We start from the raw sequence: 21,027 nt of genomic DNA, 5'->3' as shown, positions 1-21,027 counted from the left end.
GCTCCGCCCGCCCCAGCCCTGCCCCTGCCCCGGCCGCGGCTGCTCGCTGGGTGATGTCCAGGCTGCGCCCATCCCAGCAGGGTCCCTCGGGGTGAGCCGGCGTCTCCCTGCTCATCTGCTGCCCGGGAATGAGACGACTGCGGAGAAAGACAGCCGCCTGGTTCTCTGCGGGAACGGCGCCTGCTCCCGCACCCGCTCCCCTGACAGCCTAGCCTCAGACGACGGTCCTTTGCACACGATTTCCCCGGCTTCTGATGCCCTCGTTGTGTTTTAAGCTGGGGATAATCCAGTCTTCGAGGGAGGCGTCTTTGTTCCTGTTTAGCAACAGGGCATCTCGCAGGACGTGCGGCAGGGTGTTTTCTTGGGAACAGCCGTCATTCCACTTGTCCCTAAAGAGAAGGGAGGTCTTGTGACTCCAGCAGCTGTGGGCCAGCGTGCCCGGTGCACTCCCAGCCCAAGTGAGGGGTCTCATCCCGTGACCCCCAACCCCGACTGGCGCTGAGGGCCGACATTTCAGTGGCCATCCAGGTCACCCAGTGAGCCCCTCCCGCCTCGTAGCGCATCCCAGGCGCAGCTCCAGAGACTGAAATTAACTCAAGGCATTTAATTAGCTTCGGAGGGGAGGTGTGTGCTGTGCTGGGGCGGGTCCTTAAAGGCCAGGAGGACCTTGGGGGCAGTGACAGGGGAGAGGACGGCCTGATGCCTCTGGGGATCAGCCTGTCCCCGTGGCCTGTGGGCGGCGGGCACCCTGTGGGCGTTTGGCTCTCAAGTAAGCCTAGCTCTGCTGCTTCCTAACTGTGCAGGGCCGTCCCGGCCCCCCGAGACCAGAGCCCCCACCTCTTCCCCTACATCGAAGTGTCCCGCAGCTGCGCTTCCCGGGCACGCTCTGTCCCCAAGGCAAGGGTCAGGCCCTGCCTGTGCCAGGCTGCATGTAGGGCTGGGGAAGCTGAAGGAAGGTCAGCCGATGCCCCTGTGCCTTGGCCCAGGGCTGTTGGCTGGACAGCGATGCACTCTGGCCAGCCCACTGGTGCCCTGTGGTTGGCGGCGGCCCTGACCCGGCTCTGTGGTAGTGGAGTGAGCTCAGCATGCAAGCCATCGCTCTTCTGCTGGAAAGAAAGTCCCCTGCTGTTTGCTTGTTTTTTCAGTCACCTGGCAGTCTCGGGACATCTCCAGTGTTGTTGTTTGTTTGTTTTTAATGGCTGCACCCGCAGCACAGCCCTGGAAGTTCCTAGGCCAGGGACTGAACTTGAGCAGCAGCCTGAGCCGCCGTAGTCCAATTCTTTTTTTTGTTTTTGTTTTTTTTTTTGTTTTTTTAGGGTTGAACCTGTAGCACATGGAGGTTCCCGGGCTAGGGGTCAAATCAGAGTTGTAGCCACAACCACTGCAAGGCCAGATCCAAGCCTCGTCTGTGACCTACACCACAGCTCACGGCCATGCCGGACCCTTAACCCACTGAGCGAGGCCAGGGATCGAACCTGGCTCCTCGTGGATACCAGTCGGGTTCGTTAACTGCTGCGCCACCCTGGGCACACCTCTTCTCTTGAGCCAGGACGTGGGAGGGGCTCTTCCTCCCGACCACCAGCAGCTCCAGGCTAACCTCCCCACAGACACAGGTACCGGGGAGGGGGGAGGAGAGCCTGAGCAGCCTTGGCGCTGGTGGAGCCGGGCTGGGAGTGCATCAGGCCTGGAGGAGCCTCAGGGGCCTGTGGTCTGAGCGGGAAGGTGAGGAGGAGACCCCTTCCCGTCTGTGTGGGGAGGTGTGAGGGCCTGTGTGTGTGTGTGTGTGTGTGTGTGCGCGCGCGCGTGTGTGCGCATGCACGGGAGCGGGTGTGTGTGTGCATGCGTCTCCCCCCTTCCTCCTCCCAGCCACTGTGTCCTGGATGCCAGCCTGCTAGCATTGCTGCAGAGAGGACCCCGGTCCAGGGCCTCGTGGTGGTCGGGAGGGGTCTCTGAAGCCTCCGGGACAGAAGCTCAGTGAGAGACGAGGTGCGCGCAGGGTGGCAGGCCTAGCTGTTAATATAAAATCTCCCGTGACAGACGCAGTCCTCCCAGCTGACACCTGCAGGTGAGGGAGAAGCGGCCGTTGCGCCCAGGGGGCTCGGGAGTGGGGTGCGAGAGGGTGGCCTGGAAGCCTTGGCCTGGCTGCTTGCTCCTCGCGTCACTCACACAAAAGCGCTTGTCGCGCTGTGCCGTGGAGACGGAGCTCAGACACCACGCAGGTCGTACCTGCGCGGACACCGTCCAGCAGCCGTCAGCGCGGTCCATTTCCGAACACGGTCCTCACTGCAGAGCGGAGCCCTGAGCCCTTCAGCAGGCCCCCCGTTCCCCGCCAGCTGCCCCAGCCACCCGTGGCCTTCCCTCTTCTTCCCGTGGGCCTACACGGAGCCACGCGACGTGCAGCCTTGCCGTCTGCTGTTCCCACTCGGTGCTGAGTGTCGAGGGGTCACCCGTGTTCAGCTCAGTGTCCGAATTTCATTCCTGCCTAAAGCAGAACAGCTTGTGGTGTGGACGGGCTACATTTTGTGTGTTCACCTGCTGGTGGACATCCGGGCTCCTCGCACATTGGCTGTTGTGAATAGAGCTGCCCTGGACGTCACGACAGGTTTCTCTGGACACCCCTAGCGCATTTTCTTGGATGTGTATCTGGAGTGGAATTGCCAGGTGGGGTGGTGTCTCTCACTGGTGGTTCTTTTGGCTGCCCCTGCAGCATGTGCAAGTTCCCGGGCCAAGGATTGAACCCATGTCACCACAGAGACAGTGCTGGATCCTTATCCTACTGTGCCAGTGACGTTCTTGAGCCTTCGCACGTGTCCGCAGCGACTGCGCCATCTGACTAGTGGGTATAAGAACGTCGGGCTCTCGCTGTCCTCCCAGCATGGCACTGACCGTCTCCCCCGTTGCACTCGCTGTGCTTGTCCTCATGGGCATGCAGTGGCCTCTCACGGGGCTCCGAACATGTGTTCTTGTGAGCAGAACTTGGGGTGATAAGGAAGAATGCGTATGTTATTTGCTTATCAAATGCTCTTACAGCACTTGCTGTGTGCCAGAAACTGCTCTTAAGGGCTCTGTGCCCTGTGGCTCATTTACGAAGCCATTTTGCAGCTGGAAAAATAGAGGCCTGGAGCGCTTAGGTGCCTTGCTCAAGGCCACGCTGCTCTGCAGCTGTGTGAGTAGCCGACAGGGTGCCCAGAGCCTCCTGGATGCATGTGCTGAGATGCGTCGGGCGGGCCTGCTCGGGCCGTGGACTCATGGCTTCGCCGCCCCGAGCCTTTGGCCTTGTGGATTTCCAGAATTTGTTTTACTTTTCCCGATAGAGAATGACTCCTGTGTTCAGGCGGAAAGACATCCAAGCTGTCCTCGTCACTGGGCGGCTGCGTCTTTCTTCCCTCCTTCCTGCTGAGCGGACCAAGGCTGCTGTCAGCTCTGGGTGGGAGGCCGCTGAGGCCCAGCCGCTGCTCCATCCCTCCTCCACCCACGGCAAAGCACCTGTCCCGCATCCCGGGGCAGAGACCCGATGGTTTTCCTTCAGCCGTGTCTCCCTGGGGTCACCCTTGGGGTGCGGCGAGCAGGCTGGCGGGGGCAGCCAGCTGGCTCCAGGGGTGGCTGCCCACCCCTCCCGTGTCAGCCTGTCTTCCCCGGCTCTGCTCTCAGCCTCCGCCTTGGTTTCCTGAAGACTCCCTGGGCCCCACTGTGGGCCCCTTGGCATGGCCCCCTGTCTGGAGAGAAGCTCGTTCTGTTGGGGTCCTTCCTGTGTGGGGAGGGGCTGCAAGGGGCCTTGTTGCTCTGCAGTACGTCTGTGGGACAGGCTCAGGTTCCCACCGCGTTCTCGTGCTTTCTCTGTGTCCTCTCGTGTCCTGGGTTCCCCACTTGCGGGTTCCACAAGCCTCACACAGAAGCGTAGAGGGGGACTCACTGTCCGTCCGCGAGTGGACGCGGATCTCGTCCTGCGTCAGCTGAGGTGCGCGTGCACTCCCACCCGCGCTGGGAGCCCTGCCCTCCATCCCCAGGGCGGTTGAGGCGCCCTGCGGAGGATGCCCTGGGGTGGGAGCTGCCGTCTGTGGCACAGAGAGGTAGGGGTGCCCTAGCCCTCTGGGACTAGGGCACATGGGGGAGGCCCGTCCGAGACAGGCCTGGGGGGCATCAGCTACTTGGAGGTGGTGCTCCTCGGGAGGCCCCGGCCAGGGGAGGCTGTTTCTGGCTGTCTGAGGGCCAGTCCTCGGGGAAGAGCGTGGCTGTGCAGCACAGGGAGCTCTGTGTCCTGGCAGGGCTCCCTGGTACGCTTTAGTCTTTGATCATTCCAGCCCCGGCTCGGGCATCCTCCACCCAAAGGGAGGTTTTTAATCACTGGGGCGACCGTACGGACGGACGAGCACACCCGTCCCAGGCTGCGGCTCGATGCGTCTGCACGTACCTCGGGTGCCTGGCGCGTTGGAGTAGACGTCGGGGGGCTGCTGTCCCTGGCGCCCCATCCGCATCCCCTCCAGCCCTGCCGGTGCTCAGGACTGTCCATCCAGTGGCCAGAGGAGTGAAAGGAGCCGTGATTCCCTCGCTCTGGGTCTCACAGCCGCCTGTGCTGGCTTGGGGCGTGTCTGCTTCCTGGGCTCCTGCGGTCCCCTGACAGAAGTGCCCCTGCCCCGAGGGCTTGGTGGGCTGCATGGTGAGCAGGGGAGAAGCGCACGAGCTGTGGCCGTCTCAGAGGGAGGGCCCAGGAGCACTCTGGGCACCCCCTCCCAAGCGGTCCCTTGCTGCCCCCGTGCTGAGCTGGGTGCTGAGGGCCCAGGGGATCCCGCCTCGGGTCCGGCATTAGTCCGAGGCCGCCCCTTCTGCCCGGGAAGGAGCCCAGGAGCCTGCAGAGCACGGGGACGCGGTCCTGCTGCCAGGTTCGCTAGGAGGGCGAGGAGCCAGGCTGGCTGGGCCCTGTCCAGGTTGCTCTGACTCTGTGCTGGACCTGCCCACAGAGCGGTCTTCCCCTGCCCTCGATCCTGGGGGCCAAGGGAAGGGCTTGGGTTCGGCCCTGCCTGGTGGTTTCCAGGCAGACTCGGTGCACAGGCCGCAGGCGAGGGTCCCTGCCGGAAGCTCTCGTTACTTTCTGTCTCCCTCCCCCCCCCCCCCGGCAGACCTGGCCGGCTGGGGATGCCTGTGATTCAGGTTCCAGTTTCTCTGTCACTAGATCTTTTGGATTCTTGGAATAAGTCTTAGGATTTTTCCCTTTGGGCTTCCAGCTCGTGTGGGTCCTGCTCAGCCCAGGCCGCTTGGTTTCAAGGCCCAGCAGCATGGTTGACCAGAAGGATGTGTCTGCCTGTGTGCCCTGTGGTCAGCGCAGCACCTGTGCTGGCTGCGTCCCCTCTGCCGTGTTCTTGGCCAGGCTGTGGAGGCGGGAGTCTCTCTGCCTTGCTGGTCCCCTGGGGCCTCTTGGGGCACCAGCTGTCACCTCCCACCCAGCTCTCGTCGGGGTGCAGTCGCCTGACATGGTCCCCCTTCCTGGTCTTGTGAGCGTCTCAGTGTCCCTGGAGAAGAGAGGCCTGCCATCCCCCCCTTCCTTCAGGCTGCCCGAGGTTTCATTTTCTTTCTGAATGTGGTTGGTGGGGCCTTTGGGTGCTAACCCAGCCCTGAGTGCCAGGCACCCACAGCACCGCCTCTCGTGATGCAGTGTCGGATTATAATCCAGACTGTAAGACAGACACTGTGCGTCCACACCGCCCCCGGGAACTGACTGAACACAGAGATACGCAAGGGGGCAGCAAACAGTCACCTGAGCAGGAGGAGTCCCAGCATCCCATCCAGGAGGCGACTCCACCCCCGAGGAGGTGGCGCTGACTCCCCACCCCTCCCGCGTGGAGGACAGTGGGGACGGGGACACCCCTGGAGGGAAGCCCGACGAACACACCTGAGCCAGGCGCCCGAGGTCAGCGCCGAGAGGGACGGGCCTGCTCCCTGGCCGAACCCCCACCCAGTGTAACCCTGAGGAGGGCCCCGGCCCCCCACTGAGTCCGGCGCGTCTGAGCGAGAGGAGCTGGGGGGACAGGACAGCGAAACGGCCTGCGGGTGCCGGCCCGGACCCGGACGGAGGGCACAGGGAGAGCTGAGCGGAGGGCGGCCTCTAGTGACCTGCTGCGGGTCAGCCTGTGGCGGACACAGCACGCCCGGCAGGAGGGCAGCACCGGGGGACACGGAGAGCTCCGCGCTCCTCACGGCGTCCCGGGAATCTAAACGGAGCTAAAAGCTTATTTTAAAGTAAAGGAGTAGCACCGAAGAAACGGGAGAAAGGGCAGGCTTTTCTAGGCCAGGCGGCCGGGCAGGGCTGGGAAAGGGGCCGCCGGAGTCGCCCTTGGAGGACGGGAGGACCCTGACCTCCAGCCGGGACACCAGCCGGCGTCCAGCGCAGGACGGGGCTGGGATCCCAGGAGCGACGCCACAGATAGAGTGGGCTCGGGTCACGGTCGGAAATTCCTCCCTGAGCCCTGGCACCCGCCGCCGTGACCTGTGTCCAGGGCCCTCCGTCGCTGCCTCTGCGGTGGGAGGCCTGGTGGCGGCGGCGAGTCAGAGGTGGCGCTGGGGACTGGCTGTTGAGGCCTGAGCCAGCACCTTCTCAGACCTGCACTGTGGTTGCAGGACTCTCTCTCAGACGCTGATCAAACCAAGGCAGCGGCGGGGTTCCCGGCGTGGCGCGACAAAAGCCAACCTGACGAGAACCCATGAAGACGCAGGTTCGATTCCTGGCCTCACTCAGTGGGTTGAGGATCCAGCGTGGCTGTGGCTGTGGCTGTGGCGTAGACCGGCAGCTGCAGCTCTGATCTGACCCCTAGCCTGGGAACCTCCATGTGCCGTGGGTGCGGCCCTAAAAAGCAAAACAAAAAAGCCAAGGCAGCAGCACCGACTCAGGATTGAGTCCACTGGCGCCTCCCCTCTTACTTCCCCCTCCGTCCCTCTGTCCCCGACCTGCACCTCAGTCCCTCCCTGCTGCCTGGGAACCACCTCCACCTCCCCCGAGCCCCTCACCGCCACCTCCCACGCGTGTGCTTCCTCCGTTTCGCTTGCACGGTCGGCTCTGTGAGGCCAGAGGCGGCTGCTCCCTTGACACTTGGGGCTTCCCTGGGCCAGAGACGGAGCTCGCGCCACAGCAGTGGCACCCTCGGGTCCTTAACCAGCTGCGCCATTAAGGAGCCTTTTTTTGGTCAGGCCAGAGATTGTTGTCAAGTTGTGTTTGTTGCTGTGTTCTCAGTGCCCAGAGTAGGGCCTGGCACATGGTAGGTGCTTGAGAAGCGCCTGCTGTCTGGGTGATCACTGTTGAGTGGCACATTGATGGTCATGTGTCTGCTCTGGAGGTGGTGCCAGCCTCAGGTCATGGGGACAGAGCGTTCATTTAGCCGAAGCCCCCGGTGTCTGTGCCGCCTTTCCTCCGGCCGAGCTTGTCTCTGCAGCCCGTCTTCTGAGCCTGGCTCTTCCCAGGCGCCTCACTTGACAAGCCTGGTCCTGGGGCCACGAGGAGCCTTTACCACCCGCCTGGGCTGTGCCCGGCCTCCTTGCCCTGTGCTTCCCGAAGGCTGTGGTCAGACTTGACGTCTGCGCTCGTCTTTCCGTGGCGGGTGCTGTGCCCTCGGGCCGGGTTTCCAGTGTATGTGTGTGGAGTTGATGCCTTTGGCAGGCAGTGGCCTGTCTTGTATCCCCGGCCCCTCCCGGAGCAACGCCCCCTCCAGGGAGCCAGCCGAGGCCTTTTAGCCTGTTCCCGCAGGATTCAGCTCGAGACCTGGTCTCCACCACGTACCACTCCCTGGAACCACGTTCGGTTCGTTTCTGGCCTCTGTTGAGTCCTGACCTGTGTGAGCCTCGGCCCTGCACCCCCCCTGCTGGAAAAGGGAAGGAAGAGCTGCTGGCTCTGCACCTGCCCAGGGCACGCGGGCCTCAGGAGAGGCTCTGCGCCTCTGTTGGTGGTGCCAGCATGCCTTTCGGCTCCCACCCTGCCACGTCCTTCTTCCCTGGCTCCAGGAAGCCATCCTGTGCTGCCCAGCTGCTGTGTGCCCTTGGGCCATCTGGCCCCTCGGGGCTGTTCCTTGTCCCCTGGCTACCTGATTGTCTCAGGCCCTTCCAGTCTGATGGATGGGAGTCTTTGCCAGAGGCAGCTGGGGTTTTTTTTGTTTGTTTTTTGTTTTGCGGGGGCCACACACAAGACATATGGACATTCCCGGGCCAGGGATCTACACCTCAGCTGTGGCAGCATCGGATCCTTAACCTGCTGCCGCACAGGAGAGCTCCCAAGACAGCTGCTTGTGTTGAGAAGTGATGGGGCCGGGGACGCAGATGCGCCCTCTCCTCTGCATCTGAGACGAACACTGAGTCCCAGCCCTCCTCGACGTCTGTCCTCGGGGCCTCCCTCAGCTGCCCAGCTCTGCCCCTCGGAACGGCTCCGGCCTGTCTCCTGGCCTTTTCCTGGCGTGCTCCTGCCCCAGCAAGGCTGTGCTCCGCCCCGGGCTGCCTCCGAGCGGCCTTTCCAGCTCCAACGGCAGATGGCCTGGGGCTCGTCTCCCTCGCTCCCGTGACCTGTGGGGCCATCGTCTGGAGCCTCTCAGGGTTGCTGCCAGCCCTGTCTTGTGCCCCAGCGGTGGCTGGAGCCAAGGCTGAAGGTGGCAGCGTGCTTTCTTCACCGAGCCAACTGGTGATCTTGCCGTCCAGACGGCCCCTGGCCTCCATCCTTTGCCGCCCTGCCTGTCGGAGCCCCGTCCCTCGTGTTGTTCGTCTGAAAGGACCTGTGTGTTACAAAGGCGGGGGATATAGGCCACACGTGGAACAAAAGAGGAGTTTTCTTTTTCTTCTCACACTAAACTCTACAAATTTTCTAGAACGTCTAGAGATGATCTCTCTCCCTCAGTTTACAGAGGAAAGCCGAGGCCCCTTGCCCAGGCTAGACAGGTGGTCCGTCCTGGAGGTGGGATCTGAATCCAGCTGTGCCCAGTGCCAAGCCCTGGTTGTTGTCCACCTCGGAGCTCATCAGCTTAGCACCTCGCCCGGGGTCGGGTGCTCTTGTGAGCCACAGCCAGGCCACCTCCTTCTTCTGGGCTCTGCGGGGCCCGCAGCTGGGGCCAGCTGGGGCCCCTTTGTTCCAGAACAGCAGGCAGGCCGGCCCTCCCGCTTCCCCAGGCCAGACCCCACTCATCCCCGCTGGGGGCCTCCCTGCTCACGCCGGCCCCCTGCCCGGGAGCTCCCAGCCCTGTGCCCGCTTCCCTTTTGTCCCTGCCGCCCGCCCAGACCTGCAGCGGGAGAGTCGTTTTCTTCTCTTGCCCTTCATCACCGCAGGGGTCAAGTGAGCTTTTGTGAGGGTGGCCCTCGTCTGTCCCGTTCTTACACTGTCCCTGGCCCCAAGCCGGTGTTGTACCCAGACTTGCCCGGTGTGTTCCCAGGTGACCTCGTGGGCTTCCAGGAGGGTGCTGGGGCTGCGCGCTCTCTCGGTGTAAAGTGGAGCCAGTCTGAGCCCAGAGCTTAGGTGAGGCGTCCGTCCTTCCCCCAGGAGGCTTCTAGGTTGGCCTCCGAAACGGTGTGAGTCACAGGAGCAGAGGTGGCTGTGGAGACAGGGTGCAGGCCGGCCCAGGAGCCAGGAGGAGCGGGGCAGAACTTCAAGGCAGATGGTGGTGGTTCTGCCTCTGGGGAAGGAGGCGGGCTCACGTCAGGGGCCGGGGCGGACCTGGCTGCTGCGCTGCTCCTGCCCTGCTGAGGTCAGAAGGCTCACCTCTGCCGGGTGCTCTCCTGTACGCTGTTTGCACCTGAGGTCACCACGCCTTCCAGGAAAATGGTTCTGCCGTGCAGGTAGAAGGGGTGTGGTCTTGACACCCGATGGGCGAGGGAGCAGCAAGATTCTGGGGTGCCTGCTGCCTGTGTGAGGTGCTGCTCCTGAGCTTGAGCTGAGGACTGGGAGTGGGGAGAGGAGGAAGCTGGGGTGGGAGGTGAGGTATGTGCCCACTGGTCTGCGTTGGGCCGGAGCTGGCCCGGCTCCTTCTGTAGGCCCACGCAGGTGTTTCTTGGTGCCCGGCTCCCCGCGTCGAGGCCTGCCACGGTGTCCTTCCTAGTGCGAGGGTCCAGGCGGGCCTGGGCACCTGGATCTTGGGGTGCAGGAACAGATAACGTAAAACCTAACCTCTTAACCATTTTCAAGGGTGCCGCTCAGTGGCGTCACACAGATCACGTTGCTGTGTGGCTGTCACCGCCATCCATCCTCGGAAGTTGCTCGTCTTCCCAAACTGAAACTCCGTGCCAGCTAAACTGACGTCTCTCCTTTCGTGTCCGGCGTATTTCACCTAACATATGTTTTCAGGCTTCACCCATGTGGTAGCAGGTGTCAGAATCTCATGCCTTCTTTCCTCCCCTTTCATTTTCTCTTTTCTTTTTTCTCTTCGCTTCTTTTTTTTCTTTTCTATTTAGAGCTGCACTGGTAGCATAGGGAGGTTCCCAGGCTAGAGGTCGGATCAGAGCTGCAGCTGCCGGCCCCCCGCAGCAGTGCCAGATCCAAGCCACATCTGCCACCTTCGTGGCAGCCTGCGTCAACGGCGGAGTCTTAACCCTCTGAGTGAAGCCAGGGGATCACACCCGCAGCCTCGTGGATACTAGTCAGGTGTTGAACCTGCTGAGCCACCATGGGAACTCCTCCTTTTTATAATGAATACTATTCCATAGTTGGGTGGACCTCGCCTTTTTTTTTTTTTTTTTAACGGCCCCACCCGTGGTACGCAGAAGTTCCTGGGCTAGGGATTGAGTCCAGGCCGCAGTGGTGGCAACACTGGCTCCTTGAACCCACTGCCCTGGGCTGGGGATTGAACCGGCACCCCTGCAGCGACCTGAGCTGCTGCACTTGGGTTCTTAACCCCCAGCGCCCCAGTGGGAACTCCGGGCCACACTTTGTTGTATGTTCATCCCTCAGTGGACTCTTGGGGTTTCCAGCTTTTGGTTCCTGTGAATAATGCTGCTGGGAACGCGGATGTCCAGGCGCCTGTCTGGGTGCCTTCTGGGTACGTGCCTGCACGTGGAGTCACTGGACGATGAGAGGGTCCTGCGGGTCTCGAGGAACGGCCGGTCTCTTTTCCACAGTGGCGGCACGTCCTTTTCTCTCCCACCAGCAGCATCCAAGAGCCGCAGGTTTTCCACACCTTCATCAACACGCTTATTTTCAGGGTTGGTTTGTTTTTTAATTGCAACCATCTTCGTAGGTATGAACTGGTATCTCATTGTGGTTTTAATTGGCGTTTTTCCAAATAAATGACGGTGCTGTGCATCTTTTCATGTGTTTCTTAGCTGTCGTTTATCTTCTTGGGGGAAGTGCCAGTCAAGGTAGCCCCTTTTTTTCTGTCTCTCTTTTAAAAAAAATGTCGGCGTAGTTGGTTTCCATGTTGTCTTCGTTTCTGGCGTTCGGCAGAGTTACTCAGTTACGCGTATATACGGATTCTTTTTCTTCCTCTTTGCCATTGTGGTTTCTGACAAGATGCCGAATGTCATTTCCCGTGCTGTCCAGTGGGTCTCTGTTGTTTATTTTTTTATATAGTGGTTTATGTCTATTAATCCCAAACTCCTCTAAATTCTCCCCCCACCCTTCTTTCGCCCTCGGTAACCATTAAATTTGTTTTCTATGTCTGTGAGTCTTTCTCTCTTTTGTAAGTAAGTTCATTTGTATTATTTTTTAGATTCCACATGTGATATTATGGTATTTGTCTTTTGCTTTCGGACTTCAGTTGCTGTGATAATTTCTAGTCCATCCATGTTGCTGCAGATGGCATTGTGTCACCCTTTTTCATGGCTGAGTAGTATTCCATGATAATATACATCACATCTTCTTTATCCCTTCCTCTGCTGGTGGACATTTAGGTTGCTTCCATGTTTGCCTGTTGTGAATAGTGCTGCTATGAATATTGAGGGCCATGTATCTTTTTGAATTAGAGTTTTCTCAGGATATGCCCAGGAGTAGGATTGCAGGAATGTATCATAAGTATTTTTAGTTTTTAAGGCACCTCCATACCGTTTTCCACAGTCACTGCACCAGTTTGCATTCCCACCACCGGTGGAGAAGGGTTACCGTTTCTCCACACCCTCTCCAGATCTGTTACCTGAAGGCTTTTTAATGATTTTAGTTCATTTATTGTTTGTTTTTTTGTTTGTTTGTTTTTTGCTTTTTAGGGCCGCACCTGCGGCATATGGAGGTTCCCAGGCTAGGGGTCCAATCGGGCTACAGCTGCCCGCCTACACCACAGCCACAGCAACACAGGATCCGCGCCGCATCTGCAACCTACACCACAGCTCAACGGCAACGCCGGATCCTTAACACAATGAGTGAGGCCAGGGATCGAACCCGCAACCTCATGGTTCCTGGTCAGATTCGTTTCCACTGTGCCACAATGGGAACTCCCCTGTCATTTGTTTTTTTGTTGTTGTTGAGTTGTGAGAGTCCTTTGTGTATTCTCGATACTAATCCTTTATCAGATATGTGATTTGCAAATATTTTCTTCCATTCTGTGAATTGTCTTTTAAGTGTTTTTTTTGTTGTTGTTTGTTTGTTTGTTTTTAGCTCTCTTGATAGTGTCCTTCCTTATATGGACAAAAGTTTCTAATTTCAGTGAAGTCTAGTTTATTTTGTCTTTTGTTGCCTGTGCTTTTGGTGTGCAAGAAATCACTGTCAGGTCCCTGTTACGAAGCTGTTGCCTTTGGTCTCTAAGAGGCTCGTGGTGTTTTGTGTTTGGATCTTTGATCCAGTGAGTGAGCTGCAGGGTCTGGGTGGCAGGCACTCGGTCTGGTTGTGGGGTGAGTGCTTCTTCCCTGTGCCCCCTGCCCATCTGAGGAGCAGATGGGCCCCGGCTGGGGGCCGATGGCTTGTCCTTCCCTGCAGGTGTGAGAAGGAACGTCCTGGCGTCAGCCTGTGTTCGTCTCCTCCAATGCCCAGAGCAGGTGGCTTGCGCCGCAGCTGCTGCCTTGCCCAGAGCCCTTGTGTCGTGGGGGGTTCTGTCCCTTTCTTCTCCCTGCATCCGCAAGGCTGCTGCCCAGCGTGGGCCTGTCCTGCATCCTGGGGGCCCCTTGGTGCTGGATCCACGGATGCCCACACTGGCCCTGGATGGGGAAGGGGCCAGATCTGAAAGGTGGGCCTCCTGGGGATGGGAGTGTCTTCTCAGCAAGTGTCACCTCTGGCAGGAGGACTTCCTGGTGGACTCATGTCCTCAGGGCCAGGAGATTGAAGTTGGCCCTTGTGGACCCTCTGCCCAAGCTGCCTGCTCCTTGGCTCTTGCCATAAGAGGCAGTGCTGGTGCGGCTTAGGAGTCGGACACCAGGAAGGACTCAGTCACCTCCCAGGCAGCTGCTCTCCCCACAGGAGCCTGGTCGTGCCCCGAAGGCCCCTCGAAGGGCCGGCCGCACACCCACTGCGTTGTTTTCCATCATCGTGCCTTGTTTTGTTTTATTTCTTTGGTGCCCCCGGGACATATGGAAGTTCCCGGGCCAGGGAGCGAACCCGAGCTGCAGCTGGGACCACTCCACAGCGGCAGCAGTGCCGATCTTTAGCCTGCTGCCACCACAGGAAGCCCTCTTGTGTGCTGATGTGAGCCACTGTCCTTCAGCGTAGACACCAGTGCAGCAGCCTTGTGTACGAGCGTCACCACAGTCCAATTCAGAACGGTTTCCATCCTGGCCAGAAGCTCCGTCCTCCCCAGCCGTCGCCCCCGTCACCCCCAGCCCTCCCCAGCCTCGGGCGACCTCGGGCGTGCCTTCCGTCTCCTTCCGTCCTCTGGACACCCCGCCGGCAAGAATGAAGTCATTGCAGCCTCACCACCCCCACTTCTGGCCACAGGAGGCAGGGCTGGGGCCAGTCTCGGTGATCCTGGGGAGGCCAGGCGGCCCTGGGCTCTTGCCATTGAGCAGCGCTGAGGGGCCGGCTCCATGGGGCCCCCTGCTGCGCCCGCAGCAGACCTGGGCTCGACGCTGCCATCGCCCCGACTCGATTCCAGTAGATGGAATGGGGTGGGGGTGGGTAGCCCTCAGACCTGGGCCTGCCCACACCGGGGGCTTGTGGGGAGGGGCCAGGATGCTGCTTGGCTTGGTCTGGAGTGCATCCCTTCTCGCGTCCCCAACCGGGGGCGGGGGGGGCGGGGGTCAGTTATGAGGCAGGACGTGCTTGGAATGTGCTGCGAGGCTGCATCTTCTTTCCGCCGCTGTGGGTTTGGTTCTCCACTGGCCCTCCTGCCCCACTCCCTCGCTGAGCTGCACCCAGGGAGGATGGCTGGAGCTGGGAGGCTCGCTTCTTCCCCTGCAGTGGCCCAGAGAGCCAGTGGCCGTATAGGGGTGACTCCGGGAACCCAGGGTCCCTGGGCCAGGGCAAAGAGCTGCTGGCAGAGCGCCAGCAGGGGGCGCTGGGGACGCAGCCTTTTCTTCCCCGGCTGCTTCTCCAGGATTGGACAGAGGAAGTGCCCGGCCCAGTGGGGAAGCTGGCGGTGGAGGTGGGTCGCCGCCGAGGCGCCCCTCCCTGTGACAGCCCTCAGCCAGCGTCGTTGGACCTGGTGTGGCAGCAGCCACGGCCACCTGCCTCCTGCCCACGGCAGCCTGTGGGGCACTTGCGAGTTAGGAAGGTCCTCACCCTTCACCTCAGTAGGAACTTCTTAAAACTGTCTCTTCTTGCTGATGGTTTTCTGTCCTTCGTATCAGCGTCTAACAACTTCGGCTGGTAGAAACGGCAGGGGCATGGGTGTTATTTGTTCCCGCCCCGGCCAGGCAGCCTGGCGGCACTTCTGCAAGGGGGTCTGCCTTTGAAGCGTTCATGACGCCCGTGGCTCCGGCCTGCCCCACAGCCCACCGTCAAGGACGCGCACCTCTCTGGCTTCCTTGCCTCTCAAGATAACCCTGCTAATTTTTTTGTTGGGGGGGCACGCCCACAGCATATTGGAGGTTCCCAGGCTAGGGGTCGAATGGGAGCTGCCGCTGCCGGCCTCCACCACGGCCACAGCCACTCAGGATCTGAGCCGCGTCTGCAACCTACGCCACAGCTCATGGCAACGCCGGATCCTTCACCCACTGAGCGATGCCAGGGATCAAACCCGCGTCCTTGTGGATACTAGTCGGGTTCGCAACCCGCCGAGCCACGACAGAGACTCCTGTTCTTCTGCTACCACCTGCCCTGGAGCTTTCCTCCCTGCTCTCTCAGACCAGGTGCCCTCGGAAGCCAGGCTTCCGGCTCCTCTGCCATCGCAGCCCCACCGCCCGGACCAGCGGGGATGTTGTTCTCGCTGGGAAGGCGTGTCCAGCGGGATGTCCTGGGACGAGCAGGCCTGGCACCGCGCCTCTCTGGGCAGGGGTCAGGAGAAAGTGGGCTGTGAGGGCCGGCCGAGGTGGCGCACCCTGTGCCCGGCTCTGACTGGGGTCTGCACGGCTGTGGAGGCTCAGGAGGCACCTTGGGAGGCGAGGCTGGATGCCCCTGCCTCCTCCGCCCAAGCTGGCCTCTGAGGGCCCCCCCCCGCCCCCCGCCTAGTGTCTGAGTGCCCCCTGTCTGGCCTCTGAGTGCCCTCCCATCTCGCCCTTGCAGCCCACAACGCTCCCTCAGGGCACCATCAACATGAACCAGTGCTCGGACGTGGTGGACGGGGAGGCCCGGACCGGCCAGAAGTTCTCCCTGTGCATTCTGACCCCCGAGAAGGACCACTTCATCCGGGCAGAGACCAAGGAGATCATCAGCGGGTGAGCTGGCGCCGCGTGTCGTGTGCCCCCCCCCCCCCGCCAGCAGGTCCCTGGACCAGGCCTCTTGGGCACATTGGGTGGCATGGCCCTCGCCCTCTGCCCCGTGTCTCCCCTTCTAGTCTCGCTCCCTGCCCGCCTCCGCGTCATCCCCCTTGTCCACACCCTGGCCCCGCTGCCTCCGCCCACCCAGCTCCCCGGGCCACCCTCTGCCGGCCCTGGCAGCCCCTCCTGGACTCTCACCAGTCTCCCCGGCTCCACTGCCCCCCAGCCTCTCGCCCTCAGCCACGAGGGGCTCAGTCTCCACAGCGTGTCCCACCTCGGCTGCCTCCCGCCCCACATCCCCAAGGCCCTTCCCAGCCCTCCCGCCTGGGCCGCGGCCGGGCCGCCCTCCCTGTGTCTTCGCTGCCCCCCTCCCCACCCCCCGCGTCTGCAGCGACCCTCCACTCTGCATGGTGCCGGCTGCTAGGTCTCCGGGACGCCCTCCCCGCGAGCCATGTGGCTCCCCTGGCTAGCGCCCACAACAGAAGGGGCTTGTCCGCGTGCTCGTCCGGCCTCGGCCAGTGCTGGGCCCTCGAGGGTGGAAGCCGTGCCCGCCTCCCTCAGGTCCCCAGTGCCTGCACACAGGGACAGGAGTCACTGCGGGGCGACCGGAGGCAGTGCCTTCCTCTGAGAGGAAAGAACAGGAAGTCCCGGGTCACCCCTGCCCCCCAGCATGCCCCGGCAGAGGCTCGGGAACGCCCTGGCGGGTGGAGGGCCCTGGTGTTCAGGGAGCCCACAGGCTGGGGGCCTGGGCTCTGGGCCCTGCAGCATCTGCCTTCCGGAGCCCTGCTCCCGCTCTCTGCGGCCTGCCACACGCGCCATGTGACACAGTACGTGACAGGGCAGGTGACGGCGAGCCAGGTGCCCTTGGCATCTCACCGCCTGGCTGGGGTCCCTGTGGGTCCCTGAGGAGGCGCAGGCCCTTCCTCCGGGCTGACCGGCCGGCAGGAGCAGGCGATCGCCCCCGACCTCCTCGGGGGTCTTCTCTGAGGGGAGCCGAGCGGAGGGAGGGGGTGGGCGGCTCTCTTGCCCGGCCCCTCACCCCGGGGGCTCTCCCGTGCCCCCAGCCGCCCCGCGCCCCTGCCTTTCGGCTCGGCCTTCGGAGTTGAGGAGCCCACGCCACGGTGTCCTGACACCTCCTCACCTCGCGTGTCCTTCCCGGGGACGCAGACCGTCCGAGGCCCATCCGGATGACCTCGGGCTCTTGCTGCTGGGCTTCCGCGAGGGGTCCCCGCGAGGACCGCGGTCCCTCGCCTGCGCCCGGGCTCGGCGTCGCTCAGCCTCCAGCCACAGCACCGCCCAGAGGGGCAGGGCCGGCCCGGGGGCTTCGCAAGCCCCGTTTCGTCAGCAGTGCGCGTCTTCTCACGGGTTCGCCCTGCTCGCTGGCCTTGCCAGCCCGTCGGGTACAGGGTGCAGGGCAGCGCCGGGGCGCTGCTCCTCCCGGCCACGGCCCCTGCTCCCAGGGCCCCCGACTCAGCATGAGGTGACGTCTCCCCTCCTCGGGAAAGCTTTGAGGGGGGCCGTCTGCAGGTGCACTGCCTCGGAGCGAATTTTCCAAAGGAAGTTGAGCCGCTGTGGTGGGCGAGAAAGCACGTCTTTTCCCCACATGTGCATGCGAGCCCCTCAGGCTGCGTGAGGTCTGGGCGGGGGGGGGGGCGTCTGCTCGGGGCTGCCCTGCAGATACAGCCGTGGCCACCTTTCTGGCTTCGGGTCCTGTGCCTCAACTGAGAACCACCTGCTCTGGGCTCGGGCGCCGTGACTCGCACGCCCAAATCTGCTTCCCCAGCCACCAGCAGTCGGCTTGCCGCTCGTGCTGCTCCCCCAGGGCTGTCCCAGAAGGCCTCTGACCGCGGTCAGCTCCCATCCCAGGCCGAGGAAGCGCCTCTGAGAGCTAGAGACACAAGGCTTCTCCCTGCCCCGGCTTGGGGTGCTGGTCGTCGCTATGGCCTCCGGCCCAAAGGCCGGCAGTGCAGCCCCTGGCCTCTCTGCTCACGTGCCAGCTCTGCTCCGAGAGGGCGACTTTATAGAGCAGGGTCTCCGCCTCAGAGGAGAGTTAGGAACAGAAGCTGCCCTCCTCCAGGCTGGCACAGAGCCCGCGCCACCTGTGCTGTGGTCAAGGCGGGGCCAGCGCCCAGGTGTGGTCCTGGCACGACCTGTGCTTATCTGGGCTGTGCTGCCCGCACTTGCTGCCCTGGCAGGGGCAGCTCTGATTCAAGTGGTGCCCTGCCCGGTTTGGGTGCCTGGAGGCTGGGTGGGCACCTCCAGGCAGAAAGCGTCAAGGCGGAGTCCTGGGCCTCGGGAGCAGGCTCTGACTGGCACACTCCTCTCTCCAGGTGGCTGGAGATGCTTGCGGTCTACCCCAGGACCAACAAGCAGAACCAGAAGAAGAAGCGCAAGGTGGAGCCCCCGACGCCACAGGTGAGGGCACCGGAAGGGGTCGTGTCAGGGCCGAGGCGGCTGTCAGCCATGTGTGCTCTCTGCTTCCTTCTGATGGTCTGTGGGCTGCGGTCTGCACACTCCTCCCGGAGCCGCAGGACAGGACCCCACAGGGACAAGGGGACCCGCCGTAGGTGGGTCCGGGAGGCATCCAGCCCGCAGGCGGGAGGCATGCGGCAGTAGCTCAGGGTGTGTCCCAGCAGGCGCTGGGGGGCCCAGGGCATGCCAGCAAGGGCCCTTGTGAGCCCCAGTCCAGGAGGGGGCTCAGCTCAGCTCCACGTCCCACAGAGACGATTCTGCAGGCTGCAGGCTGAGGGGGAGCGGGCAGCAGGATCCCAGAGTGTCCTGGCCAAGTGGGGGGCTCTCGGGGGACCCTGTTCCTGCTCTGAGCTGGCCACAGCTCCCAGGGGACCAGAGTGGGAGGTGGCTGGGTGGTCCCACCAGGAGCAGGCCTTCCCTAGAGGCCGCTCTCCTCCTCCCCGCCCCTGGGGGTCTGCAGGGGCTCGGGGCGCTGGTTTGCGGCGTTGATGTCTAGTTCTGGGGCTGTTGTGCACAGGGAAGGAGGTGCCGGGCTCGCCTTGGTGCTCCGTACGGTTGGCCCTGGGACTGCAGGGTCTGAGCTGCGTGGCGGCTCCTCCGCGGATTTTGTTTAGTAGTAGGCACCGCGGTGCTCCTGGATCGGTAGCCGCGGAGGCTGGTTTGAGGCCAGTCTGAGCGTGCTGGGTTTCTGACCTGCTCCAGGGCGGCTGTGAATGCCACCCTCCCTCTCTGCCCTGCCCTGACTATGCTCTGTGCTCTGCCTTCCCTGCTCGAACCTCATGGCCGCCTGAGCGAACAGGACGGACGCTGGGCTCCCAGGAGCACCTCCCAAGCCCAGGGCCTGACGGAACCCTCCCTGCCAGAAGCGGCCTCCCCCGGGACTCAGGGCTCCCTGCTGACACCTCTGGACCTCACTGAGCGGCCGAGGTCTGGGCGGGACAGGGACGTGTGTGGCCAGGGTCCTGCCCCTCTTCTCCTGCGGGCCCCTGAGACTCCCCTGGGCGTGCCCGCTCTGGGCTGCTGCGCAGGCCCTCCTGCTGCTGGCCTGCGGCCCTGTCTGCCCTCTGCCCCCGCCTCCCCAAGGGGTCCGAGGCCAGCACCCGCCTGGAGCGTGGTGTCCCCGCCAAGAAGTCGGCAGCGTGCACTCGGAGTCCTTTCTGGAGACCGAAAGTGGCACTTCCTGCCGGGGAACAGCGGGCACAGGCAGATCCCCCAGAGCTTCTGGTTTGAGAGAAAAAGATGCCCGGCAGAATAACGGTGTTTAGGGTTATGTTGCGTTTCCATGGGGATGGCTTGGCAGCAGCACCAGAGCAGAGCTCCTGCCTCCAAATAAGGCAACTCCATGTGCAGAATCACTTCCGGCCCAGATCAGGAATTTGGTTGTCCCGCTTCCCAGCTGTCCCCTCCCCTGTGATGTCCTGTCCCCCCAGACGCTGCTTCACACTTTGGGTTGGTAATAGGAGCCGTGTGGTCACGGGGGGAGGGGTGGGGAGCTCACCCACCTCCCTGGGGGTCTCCTAGAGCCCTGGGGTGCCTGAGGGCCCAGCCTCCTCCATGCAGCGTCTGGTGGCGGGGTCTCCCTCCCTCCTGCCCCTTGCTGCCGAGCATTGCGTTGGGCTGTGAGCCTTCGTCAGGGACAAGCCTGCTGTTGGGGGCGGGGGAGCGGCGCTGGGGGGCGTCCCGTGAGCCCCGTGGGGGCTCTCCACGGGAGAGCTTGGCTCTCTGTGCAGGCTGCCCCTCAGCAGCCTGAGACAGGCCTGTGGGGAGAGCCCTATGGCCACAACGTCTCAGGTCAAACTAATGGAGCTGGGGGCATCGCTGTGCGGCCCCTGCCCTCCGGGAGCTCAGGCAGGCGGAGAGCCCAGGGTCCTGCTTCAAGAAGGCTGTTCAGGCATTTGGGAGTTGGGGCCATGGAGGCACCCCGACCCCAGGCCTGCGGGAGGATGAGGATCGGGCTCTGGCAGGGGCCCCAGCAGAGCCCAGGATGTGGGGAGGAGGCAGGCGGGCGAGACACGGGCTCCCGGGAGAGTCGTTTGCTCGGGAGGAAGGCCTTTCTGGGGCTGAGGCGCCTGGAGGAAAGCAGCAGCAGCCCCCCTTGGGTGCGAGCAGACCGGGCCTGGTGGAGCGCTCCCCTCCCCTCCCCAGTCCCAGAGCTGGGGCTCAGGTGGCCCAGGGGCCACGTGTCCCCCAGCCGGTGTGCAGGGCAGGGCATTCCGGTCCTCAGGCGGCACTCTGGGAGGCTGGCCCTGCCACCTCTTCCCCAGCTCAGGCTCCTGGCCCATGTCTCTCACCTGTCCTCCAGAGACATGTAAAATAGCAGACCTCTCGCCGTGAGGGAGGCCCCACGTGTGTGCCGTGAGCCGCGGCCTCCTCTTTCCGCACGGGTGCCCGCTGCCACACCTGCTCCAGGTCAGAGCCTGCCTTCTCGCCGAGCACCTGCCCAGGGCTCGTGCTGCGGAGCTTGGGAGGAGGGCTTTCTGTGGAACCCTCCAGAGAGGGGCCTGCTGAGCCCATGGCGGCCCCTGACCAGGTCCGCTGCTTCCCTTCCCTCTGCTTGGGAACCTCCTCTGAGCAGCCAGGCAAATGGCGCCCACCATCACGGCACTGCCAGCCCTGAGCGTGCAGCTGTGTCGGCCCCATAGCGACTGGCACGGGGTGGGGGGCCTTGGGTTCGTGTCGGCGTGAGTCCAGCACCCTCCCCCATAGCAGGGACAGTGTGGGGAGTGGAGGCGGTGCCACGTGGCCCTGGCCTGGCCCGTGCAAGGCCTCTTCTCCACCCAGCCATCTGCTCTGGAGAAGAAAAGTGACTTCACCTAGAAAGCAGGC

The 21,027-nt window shown here is 62.9% G+C and overlaps 1 protein-coding gene across 7 annotated transcripts in view; it reads left to right on the top strand.

Moving 5' to 3' along the window:
- The window catches only part of MPRIP (myosin phosphatase Rho interacting protein), a 112,865-nt gene that overhangs the window by 49,620 nt on the left and 42,218 nt on the right, over nt 1–21,027 (top strand). For all 7 annotated transcript variants that reach the window (XM_047756587.1, XM_047756584.1, XM_047756585.1 and 4 more), the window contains exons 4-5: nt 15,536–15,687; nt 18,060–18,144. In XM_047756587.1, coding sequence (XP_047612543.1) covers nt 15,536–15,687; nt 18,060–18,144 — 237 coding nt within the window. The remainder of the gene's footprint in view (nt 1–15,535; nt 15,688–18,059; nt 18,145–21,027) is intronic.

This window comes from Phacochoerus africanus, chromosome 14 (assembly GCF_016906955.1).
Source record: "Phacochoerus africanus isolate WHEZ1 chromosome 14, ROS_Pafr_v1, whole genome shotgun sequence".
Classification (NCBI taxonomy): domain Eukaryota; kingdom Metazoa; phylum Chordata; class Mammalia; order Artiodactyla; family Suidae; genus Phacochoerus; species Phacochoerus africanus.
The sequence above is the reverse complement of the archived record's forward strand: the minus strand, read 5'-3'. Positions and strand labels throughout refer to the sequence as shown.